Source organism: Molossus molossus, unplaced genomic scaffold (genome assembly GCF_014108415.1).
Source record: "Molossus molossus isolate mMolMol1 unplaced genomic scaffold, mMolMol1.p scaffold_m16_p_7, whole genome shotgun sequence".
Classification (NCBI taxonomy): domain Eukaryota; kingdom Metazoa; phylum Chordata; class Mammalia; order Chiroptera; family Molossidae; genus Molossus; species Molossus molossus.
Genome location: NW_023425401.1, coordinates 10,731,994 through 10,743,485, shown reverse-complemented (window position 1 = coordinate 10,743,485; position 11,492 = coordinate 10,731,994). Strand labels below are relative to the sequence as shown.

General features: G+C 49.9%; 1 protein-coding gene across 1 annotated transcript in view; it reads left to right on the top strand.

Annotated features, from left to right (window-relative positions):
* Positions 1 to 1,596: 1,596 nt before the first annotated feature.
* The window catches only part of MINDY4 (MINDY lysine 48 deubiquitinase 4), a 104,567-nt gene continuing 94,671 nt past the window's right edge, over positions 1,597 to 11,492 (top strand). The window contains exons 1-3 of the mRNA XM_036247212.1: positions 1,597 to 1,659; positions 5,830 to 5,949; positions 9,452 to 9,687. Of these exons, the coding sequence (XP_036103105.1) occupies positions 1,597 to 1,659; positions 5,830 to 5,949; positions 9,452 to 9,687 (419 nt within the window). The remainder of the gene's footprint in view (positions 1,660 to 5,829; positions 5,950 to 9,451; positions 9,688 to 11,492) is intronic.

Below are 11,492 nucleotides of genomic sequence, written 5' to 3'. Positions count from 1 at the left end.
TTGCAAGAGGATTCTAGACGAATGCACACCTTTCCGGTTATGTATGTGTTTTCATGTGTATTAGAGATTTAACAAGCACACCCAACATGTGATTTTGTGAATGTTACTGCCTGGAAGCATTTTCCTTTTAAAATAAATGTAAAAAAATATATATATATGCTTATTTATTTTTTTAATAATTCATAAGTAACAGTATAGGTGTTATGAGCTGAATTGAGTCCCCCCCAAACCCATATGTTGAAGTCCTAAACTCCTACCTCCGAATGTGGCTCTATTTGGAGATAGAGCCTTTAAAGTGGCATATAAATTAAAATGAGACCATTAGGGTGGGTCCTAATCCAGTATGTCTGGTGTCCGTTGAAGAAGAGGCGATCAGGACCTCCACCTGCACAGAGGGGAGACCATGTGAGGACACAGGGAGATGGCCACCATCTACGAGCCAAGGGGAGAAGCCTCAGAAGATTCCAGACTTGCCAACACCTTGATTTGGGACCCATAACCTCCAGAATTGGGAAGAAATATATTTCTGTTGCTGAAACCACTCATGCTGCACAGCGGCACGCGCACACTGACACACTAGGTGGTGTGCAGACGGGCCCAGATTGTGAAGGCGGTCTCCAGGTCACTGAGTTTGAAGGAGCTGGTACCGGGCAAAGGCATGGGTTTGGCTGGAATCCAGCTTTGCCAGTTCCCAGCTGTGTGACCTTCAGCAAAATGGAAACCTTTTTTTTTTTTTTCATCCTCACCTGAGGACATTTTTCCATTTTTTGTACAGATAGAGTGGGAGGGAGAGAGAGGAAGAGAGAGAGAGAGAGAGAGAAACATCGATGTGAAAGGGACACATCGAGTGGCTGCCACCCCCACGACCAACCAGGGCCGGGGACAAACTGCAACCGAGATACATGCCCTTAGCGGAAACCGAACCCGGGTCTCTCCGGACCAAAGGCGGACGCTCTAACCGCTGAGCCAAACCGGCCAGGGCAAAATGGAAACCTTTTTGAATCTCAGCGTCTCATTTTGAAGAGGGGAGCCAACAGCAACCGCCTCACCTAGAAGTTGCAGGATCAAGATGGGATAATGTGTGCAAACTGCTTGGTGCTCAATGACTATCGGCCTCTTTTTGGGAAAACCGGCACCAAACGGGGGAGGATTTGTCCTTGCATTTCAGCGCTGAGCAGGCAGAGCCCTGGGCTTCTGTGCCCTGCAGTCCAGCCCAGACAAGGTCGGTCGGCCTCAGTGACCCCGGCGGACCTCTGCGGGCCACCTGGCTGGAGGTTGACCACCCCCAGGATCAAGGAGGCAGGCATCCTCCCCATTTCTCGCCTTGGGAAATGGAGCCGCAGACTGGAGCAACGACTGGCTCTAGGCCTCTCGGGTGACGGGGCCCGGCCCCGGGCTTGCCCTGGGCTCCGGTCCCGGGGGCGGCGCCTCCCACTCGCAGCCCGAGTTTAAGGACGCCCCGCCCCTTCCCGCCGGGCTCCCGGGAAGGGGCGGAGCCTCCGGCGCGGCGGGCACGTCGCCACGGCAACGCGGCCTTACTGGCGGAGCGACCCGGGCCTGGGGCTTCGGGCCGGGCCTCGCGGGCAGCGCCGCGGCATGGACAGCCTGTTCGTGGAGGAGGTGGCCGCCTCGCTGGTCCGCGAGTTCCTCAGCAGGAAGGTACGTGCCCCGCCGCAGCCCGGGCCGTCGTGCTGAGTTAGGGGCGCACGGGGGCCTCCCTGCCACCTCTGCACCTTCGGGGAGGCGGCCTTCCGCTGCCCGTGGCCTGCCCCGGGACGCCCGGCAGAGGCGCCACTCTCCAGGCCGGGGTGGGGGACTACACTTCCCAGGAGCCCCTGTCCCCGCACGTCCCGCAGCCTGGTCCCCTCCGCCCTGGCGCTGGTCTCCATGACAACCCACCCCCGGCTTCCATCCCGCCCGGAGGAACTGCCCCCAAAGGGAGCCCCAAAGGCTGCAAAAGTTCTTGGCATTCAGACCCTCCAGTTCACGGTCATCACGAGTTGAGTCGTCGCAGCGGGTTTGGTTTTAAGTTCTGTTGTCTGGTCCCAGAAGAGTTTTCGGAGCCCTGGAAGGTCGGGGAGGTCCTTAGCTCTCCTCTGCCCTGTCCGCGGAGGCCCGGGCACCCCGGGCGAGAGGTGCTGGGGGTCCGGGCGAATGGGAGCGCAGGGGCCGCACAAAGTGAGGGAAGGCTGGCCACCTGCCATGCGTTTTGGGTCCTCCTGGTGTCAGGCGGGGCGTGGGCGCTTGTCTGGGATTACCCCCCCCCCCACACACACACACCAAACCGTGTTTTGAGTGGAGGAAAGGGGAAGAGCCTGGAGTCGGAGAAGGTCCGGTACCCACTACTACGAGCTAGCTGTGAGCTTGGGTGCTGCTCACTGCCTCGGTTTTCTTACCTGTGAAACAGGAGTCAGAAGACGTACCCTTGCCAGGCTTGTAATGAGGATGAATGATAATACAGGGGCAGCTCCCAAGCATTGTCCGGGGCACATAGTAGGTATTCAATATGGTCTCCTCCCCATCTCTGATGTGCACTTGTTTTGAAAGTCTTCGTTTTCTTTTTAAACATGTATTTTTATTTAAAAATTTTTTTTAAAGGCATGTGGCTTCATTGTATCTGCTCTGTTTTTATGGCCAATTGATTTTCCATCACCAAGTTCTGGCCAGACTTTGGATATCAGTGACAAACCCTGTGAGGCTGACCACGGCCGTCATTTGAAAGAAATCTGGCCACCAAGCAAAACTCGCAGTTTTCGTCACGCCTTTTCTTTCTTCGGTACAAATGAATTCCAGAGTCCGCACCTGGTATCCAAGGCTCCTCTTGACCTCAGCCTACCACCCCAATCTCATTTCCATCTTCTTCCACATGCTTTTTCCCTGTTCCACCCAAGTCCCATTTCCTGCAAGAGGTCTTCTCAGGCAGGTCCAGTTGGAATGACTGGCTCATTTTGTCTGGGTCGCTCACTGACGCTCATGTTATAGTTTGTACCTTTGCCTTTCTCCCTTGCCAGATACAGCCACAGAGCCAACACCTGAACTGGGGGGAAGCTTGACAGTCATCTGATTCACCTGGCCTCTTCACCCTCCCATTTTTTTTTTTTTTTAAAATCTGGGCACCTAAGGTCCTGAGAGGAGAAAGAAGTTGCCCAGAGTCACTCGGAAAGTCTGTGGGAGCTGGGAGCGGCCCAGGTTGACTGTTGCTCTTGTCCTCTTCTGCTCTGGGGCAGAGACCACGTACCCCCACAGGGCTTGGCACACGGCAGGCACAGCAGTTATAACCAAGAGAATTCCCATCGTGGTTCGAGGTACCTTCTAGGTGCCTGTTTGTTTTCTCAAATCTTTACAACAGTCCTGAAAGACAGGTATAAGTACTCCCTTTCCTGTAAGACTATCATGAAAGTGGGAGGTGAGGAAACTTGCCCAGAGCGAGCAGGTCAGATTATGTTACTCCTCTGCTCAAAACCCAGCTTCCTGTTATAAGTAGAATGAAATCCAAGTGAAGGTCTCACCAGGGCCTACAGGCTGTCTACGATCTGGCTCCCCACTGTCCCTCAGACCTTATCCTTGACCCTGCATGGTACCCAGCTACATGGGCCTTGAACTCACCAAGCGTGACCTCCTCAGGGAGAGTCATGAGTCTCCTGGCGATGTCAGGATCCATGGAGGTGATTCTCCTGGTGGCCCCACCCTCCCAGATCCATGGCCCCTCTCCTGCAGTGACCAGCCCCATCCTACCTCTGCCACCCTGTCCCGAGGCCCTGCCCTAGGTTGGTCATTGCCAGTACTGCCCCTTTCCATAATCTCAGTTCCAAGTACCTCATCATCCTTACTGCCAGCTCACCCCCCACCCAGTGGTCCAACATAAACTCTCCATCCTCACTCACCTCTCTGTTTCTGTTCCTGCCGCCTTGTCACAGCCCCTCAGTCCTATCGAATGTGAGCCCCATGAGGGCCAGGACTCTGATCTGTTCCCTCGCCTCCAGCAGCTGCACTAGTAGGCTAGTGAGTGGGTCATTCCCTTTATTGCATAGATGGGAAATCAGAAGACAGGAGTGAGCACGTGGATGCTGCTCAGTAAGTAGCTGACTACCTAAAATTGTGTCCTTCATCTTTGTCTCCACTCTCCCTGTTTTGTCTCCATAGTAGCACGTATTTGTAGCTGCCACACTGTAAATGTACCCTTGTTTATGGCCTGCTTCCTCATCAGAATGTCAGCTCCATGGAGGGTGGGGAACCCGGTCATTTTCCTTCTGTACTTCCTGCATCTAGAACAGCCTGGCACATAGTAGGCGCATGACAAATGTTGGTTGAGTGAATGGAGATTAAGTGAGCTGGACGGGACTGAGGGCTGGCTGATTCCTGAGGGTGCCCTTGTCCACCACCCCAGTGATTTCCAAGTGCCAGTGTGCACCGCACTCCTGGAGAGTTTGGTAAATGTGCCGAGACTCGCTGATCCGCACCGTTGACCAGCTCTTATCCAGCAGAGCAGGGCGCTCACTACAGAGGTTTCCTCATCACTTTAATGGGTGGCAAAGCCATGGTTAAGCCCAGATGAGATGCTGGTGCTTGCTCTCGGGTCTCACCTTTTCTAGTTGACTCTCTCTACTGCTCTCAGGCATGTCCCTACCTTTTCCCAACACATACACCCCTTTCTTTCTGTTCCCCCCTCCCTAAGCCTTTCTTTTTGTTCTCTTTGGTTCAAGGTTGTATTCTTCTTGTTTCACAAATTCTTCTTGCCTCTATTCATGGCTGACAACAGGTTTGTCTTGTTGTCCCAGCAGCAAGAGCCTCTGCAAAATTCTGAACACAAAGGCTAGGGGAGAAGTTGAGGCCTGTTTAGTACTGAGGTCTGGATCCTTCAGAGCAGAGGGCTCCCTTTATGCCAGGCTGAGCTGTTTGCGAGGCATCCTTGCCTCGTCCTCCAGCATTCGGGCGTCAGCGTGGCCTGGTGAGGTGGGCAGCCAAAACTGCTGTGGTTGTCTTTAAAATGAAGAAGCCAGGCCCTGGGGGAACAGTACTTCCCGTTGTCAGAGTGTGTCTTACTGGGCCTCGGGGAGTTCAAGTCTGGATGGTGGAAGTGGCTTCCTGTGGACCTGGGTCCCAGCATCGCTGACTCACAGGCTGTGCTCATCACAAGCCCTGCTCGGTGGCTCCACTGTGTTACCTGGGGTGAGTCGACCCTGGCTCCCCCGCTGAGAAAAGAAGGGAATGAATATTGGCCTTTTGTTTATGTTTGTCCTTTTGTTTGCTTTTAAAGTTTCATATTCTGCAGCTTCCAAATGAGGGCCAAACCCAGGGCTCCTGAGCCAGCTTTGGGTGAATCAGTTACCTGAGTTTCTCCTTCCTTTTCTACAAAACGGTCCGACCACACCAGCCTTACTTTGCTCAGCCCGTTGTGAGATTCAGAATAGTAACTGTGAAGATGAAGTCGAGTGTAAAGGTTATATTAAAAACACCTTCTTGCTCAATTGGCGTGGCTCAGTGGATTGAGCGTCGTCCCATGGACTGAGAGGTCCCAGTTCGATTCCTAGTCAGGGCACATGCCTGGGTTGCAGGCTCCATCCCCAGTAGGGGGCGTGCAGGAGGCAGCTGATTGATGTTTCTCTCTCACATCAATGTTTCTATCTCTCTCTCCCTTCCTCTCTCTCTAAAAATTCAATGAAAACTTATATGAAAACTGTCAGTGTTTGGTCTTTGCAGTATCCTGGTGAGGAAGGCAGGATAAGAATGATCATAACAAACACGAGCAGTCTGCTGTTTACACGCCACAGCGAGAACGGAGGGTTTTGATTGAAAATGGAAAATGATGATTCAGATTTCTCCCCCCAGGGCTTGAAGAAGACATGTGTGACCATGGACCAGGAGCGCCCACGCTCCGATCTCAGCATCAACAGCAGGAACAATCTCCGCAAGGTTTTGCATCTTGAATTTCTCTACAAGGAGAACAAGGTATATGCTTTTAACATGTGGCGTGATGTTCTGGAACTGAGCTTGGCAGTGTCAAAGCATGCATGGGCCCTGCCAGGCCATCAGAGCTGGGAAGCAGGAGGTGACCACACCTGCGGTCCAGGAGAAAGAGACCCAACTGAGTGCTGACAAGTCCCAAGTGCGAGCCAGGTTTCCAGCCTCCATCAGGCCCCTGGGCCGCCCCATGAACATACTGCACATGCCCAGCTCTGAGGCTCATGTTGACCCGAATCTGTAACAGTTATTCCCTGTGCTCCCGCCTCCCCCATGAGGCTATTTTTAGTCAGACTTTACTCAAGAGTATAGTATGCAGTTATACCAGAAATTTCCATGCCCTGCCTAAGATTGTCCTTCTTCAGTTCTGAGTAATACCTTACTCTCTAATTCAGGCGTTGGAGTTGAGAATGGGTGGGAGCGGGTGGGGTTTCCCTGATCCCCTGGCCTCGGCCTCCTTGACCGGCTTACACGGCACCCTGTTGTCCGTGGTTGTGCTTGTCGAGGTTATAACAGAGTTCGCGTGTGGCGGATTAGTATCTGCCTCCCCTACCACCTTGAACAAGGCTGGAGGACAGAGGTGACATCTGTCTTGTTCACTATTGCTTCTCCATGCTTACCGAGTTGCCTGATGATGTAGTAAACAGTCAATATGTATTTCTGGATTATGTGACTGACTAAATGAATGAATGTACGGATGAGCGAAGCTACCATTCTGATGCAATTGCTCTTCTGTTATGAAGACAGGGTCTTCTCATTGGACTTCAGAACGGGCTCTCCAGCAGATGTTGCCTTGTGGTGGGGCACGGTACCAGAGTTGGAAAGAGTCTGATGATCATGTAGTTTAGCGTTTGTCACACTTTTTTAAAAAAGGCAGTAAAATGGTATCTCCTGCAGAAGTGCAGTGTGGAAAACAAAAAAAACTGGAAGCAGTCCTGACTGAAGGGGACGTGACGAGATCCTGCCTTCCTGGCCTTCTGGGGCGGCCTTGAGGGCTGAGCGGAGCTTTTAAACCGCTGATAGAGTGGGGACCCCACCCCAAGCCGTGCGCTGGGGAAACGCCCCTTGTCGAGGCTCACAGTCAGTCACCCGGCGCGAGTCAGTCACCAGGTCTTCTGGTTCCAGCCCATCTAGTAATGGCCGTCAGGCTTCCTTTACCTGGAACCCTTTTGCAAATGAAATCTTACACTGGGATGCTGTGGGGCTGGGGCACCCTCCGAAGCTGTTTCTGAGATACCCGAAGTAACCTCGGAAAAGCTTGGAAACCTCCCTTGTGCTCGTACCGCATAGCTCAGGGAGGAGCTTGGGCCAGGGGTCCCGCCATGAAGTGAAGAATGTCAAGCAGACCTGTAAACCACAGCCAGCTGGTGTCACCCCACAGGAACACTCAGGAGGCCGGAAGGTCCTTGCTCCACGCGGAGGAGAGAGGGCGGGGCAGCCAGGAGAGGTCCCGTGAGAGGCTCTGTAAAGACATCAGATGGATGCCCCTTGTCCTCTGGGTCCTGGGTGACGCTCGGGCCCCCGTCTCCTGTATGCATGCGGCTGAAGTCCTGCAGAAAGAAGATACTGACTCAGGCAGCAGATACCAGAAACCCTCCATCTGCTGCATTTTAAGGCAGGAGAGTGGACTATACATTTTAGAAAGATTTTTCCACAGGGAGTGAGAAGTTAACCAGGAAATTCAGTGAGCCATTCCAGGGCCGTGGGGTTTAAGTAAATGCCCCTGGCCTGGCTGGTGTGGCTCAGTGGCTGAGCATCGGCCCTGCACCACGTGGTCGCCAGGTTGTTTCCCGGTCAGGGCGCGTGCCCAGGTTGTGGGTCCAGTCCCCAGTGGGGCATGCAGGAGGCAGCCAATCGATATTCTCTTTCATCGACATTTCTATCTCTCTCTCCCTCTCTCTAAAAATCAATAAAGAAAAAAAAATTAAAGTAAATGCCCCTTTACCCAATTTTTTAGTAGTATCTTTGCCATTCAAGTTATTTTTATTTCTTCACTATAGTATAGTCTCCCTAAGGTAACTATTGTTTTAAGATACTTAAGATATTTTCAGTAGATCTTGGTAAGTACCCTGATTATTTGATTTATACAGTAATTATTACCTGTTATACAATGAATTGGAGCTTATATTTTACAGAAATATGCTTATTAATCTATCTATTGTATAATGACGTTGACATTCACACAGCTAGCATGATTCTAGGGACGCCCAGCCGTTTAATGTTAATTCCAGTAACTTGTCTTTCCCTATTAAGTATACAATACATAAAAATGCCTGTATAAAACTGAGGTTTTGAAAAGTAGTGTCTAGATTCATATAACAGCTGTGTCTATTATGAGCAAAGTGATATGAAAAGCCATAAAGTATAAATCAGTTAATCCAGGGCCCTAAATCTCTTGTATTGAAAGAAAAAGCGAGAGGCTGAAATAAAGTATATTTCTTTCCCCTGACTCGCTTTATTGTAAGTTTTATTTAGACTTAGACAAATATTTTTGGGGGGTCCCATAAAAAAATAAAATTGTCCCCTGATTTTGACTGCCTGATAAATCTGTTGAATTCAGCCCTAACCCGTTTGGCTGTGGGTCTTGGTCCCAGAGTTCTGCGTAATCGGAAGGGGCACGGACTGGATGTGCCCAAGGGTTCCCCCGTGCCAGGCTCTCCATCAGGGGCTTTATTGCTCTGAATGCAAAATGCCCCACAGAATGCCCCATGTCTGGCTGCACTTCCCAAGGGCCTGGTGTTCCGGGCACGTGGTGTGGGGACCGACACAGTGACGTGGCCCGGTTCCTGAGGCCAGCTGTGGACCACTGCTTGGATAACTGTCTGTCCACATTACTTAGGGGAATTTAAAAAGAAATCAGGGCTCCAATCTTTGTGATTTTGACTTAGTAAGACTCAGTGGGGCCTGGGAATATGTATTTTTAAAAATATTTGGTGCAGTCAGGGTTAGGAAATACTGATTTTATTTATTGCTAAACCCAACTACTGAAGGGTCTCAATGTATCTTTTTATTTTTTTAACATTGGGATGTAAACTGAGTCAACCCTGACTGCCTCTCTATGCTCTTTGCATGAACCTGCTGCTGTATTGTCCGATAGTCCCCAGAGTCCAAGGTCAGATGCAGAGTGTACAGAGAATATTCCGGCCCTAAATGTTTACTAGTTGTGCAGTTAGCAATCCCTAAAGGCTTAACTTTTTTAAATGAAAGGCTATATATTTTATAGTTATTGTTAGGAGAAAAAAACAAGAGGAAATTTGAAATGAAACTGAATTGCCTGGCTTATGCAATGGATGTTAGTTCTTTTAGGGTAGAGATTTTTGTCTTCATCTTTGTCATAATCCAGTTCTTCAGATACAAAAACAGGCAGTTGTGAAAGAATGTATGACTGAGAAGTTGATAAACTTATGTGAAAGAATTAGAATATACATCTTTTTGACCATTCCTCTGAAGCTGTACATGTGATTAATGATATTTTTTCTTCCACTGATAGGCAAAGGAAAATCCTCTAAAAACAAACCTTGAGCTCATTACCAGATACTTTCTGGATCACTTTGAAAATACTGCTAACAGTTTTACTCAAGAGACACCAATGCCTGCACTCTCACTTCAAAAGAAAAGTAACAAATTACCAGTGAGATGCTCGGAGACCACACTGGTAAATATATATGATCTTGCAGATGAAGATGCGGCATGGAGAACATCACTGTCAGAAATGAGCAAAGCCAGGTATCTCTTCTATTTATACTATGGATTAGTTTTCTTTGCTGCTGTAACGAATTACTGTAAACTCAGTGGCTGTAACAAAGTTCTCCAGAGAAGCAGAATCAATAGGAACCAAGAGGATGCACGTGTGTGTGTGTGTGTGTGTGTGTATAAAGACATTCATTAGCTCATGGATTGTGGGGCTGGCAAGTCTGAAATCTGTAGACTGGCATGCTGGCAACTCAGGCAGGATTTCTGTGTCACAGTCTTAAGGTAGATTACTTCTTCTCTGGGGAACCTTAGCTTTCACTCTTAAGGTCTTCAAGTGATTAAATGAAGCCCACCCATATTATCTAGGACAGTCTCCTTTATATCAACTGACTATAGATGTTAATCACATCTACATGAAGGTAAAAAATACCTTCATGGCAATATGTATGCTAGTATTTGACCAAACAACTGGGCACTGTAGCCTAGCCAAGTTGACATATAAAATTTGACCATTGTGGTCTCTTAAATCAACACAGATTTTGTTATCTTGTAGTCCTGGAGGGCAGAAGTCCAGAATTGGTCTCACTGGGTTAATGGCAAGGTGTCAGTAGGACTTGTTCCCTCTGAGGCTTAGGGGGAGAATCTGTTTCCTCTCCCTTTTTTAGCTTCTAGTGGCCACCTACATTCCTCGGCTTGTGGCCGCTTCCTCTGTCTTTTGGCGTATCACTCCAACCTCTGCTTCTCTCTTCACGTCTCCATCACTCCAACCTCTGCTCTGTCATCACGTCTCCATCGCTCCAACCTCTGCTCTGTCATCACATCTCCATCGCTCCAACCTCTGCTCTGTCATCACCTCTCCATCGCTCCAACCTCTGCTTCTTCATCACGTCTCCATCGCTCCAACCTCTGCTCTGTCATCACGTCTCCATCGCTCCAACCTCTGCTCTGTCATCACGTCTCCATCGCTCCAACCTCTGCTCTGTCATCACCTCTCCATCGCTCCAACCTCTGCTCTGTCATCACCTCTCCCGCTACCGACTCTGACCCTCCTGTCTCCCTACAAGGATGCTTGTGGTTCCACTGCGCCCGCCCAGATAATCTAGGTAATCTTCCTACCTTGAGATCTTTAACTTAACCACATTTGCAAAGTCCCTTTTCCATGTCAGGTAATGTATTCACCGATTCCAGGGGTCAGGATGCGGACATCTTTAGGGGGGCCATTGTGCAGCCTTCCACACCCTGTGCTTCCAGAATCCCTGTCGCGGAGCACAGGTGCTTTCCTCCAGAGGCCGTGGGGATGGACCACTCTGTGATGGAGGATGCTTATGATTTAAATTTGAAAGTCATAAGGGTTGGGCTTGTTTTGTTAACATTTTTTAAAAGGCAGCAAAACACTGGAGAAATGGAAAAATCTGAAAAATAAGGCCTTTAGGAACTCTTAGGAAGAAGTTGAATTGGCATTCTTTTAAAATCGTATTTATTTTTATTGATTTGAGAGAGAGAGCGAAACATCGATATGTTGCCTCCTACGTGTGACCTGACCAGGGATCAAACCTGCAACACTTTGGGTGCCGGGATGACGCCCCAACCAACAGAGCCCCCCGGCCGGGGTGAATGGCCCCCCAGCTGGGGTGAATGGCATTCTTGATTGAACCTCTGTTATTTGGAAGACTGTCCTGAGGTTACATTGCAACCTTTGCACGCTGGGTGTGATATCTGAGAGTGAGTCTCCCTTCTGGGAACGGGCTGTGGAACACACTTCCTTTCCCGAGGGGAGCCGAAGCTGAAGGTGTGGGCGTCAAGCTGCCGAAAGGTGAGGACCATTAAACAGTGAACTC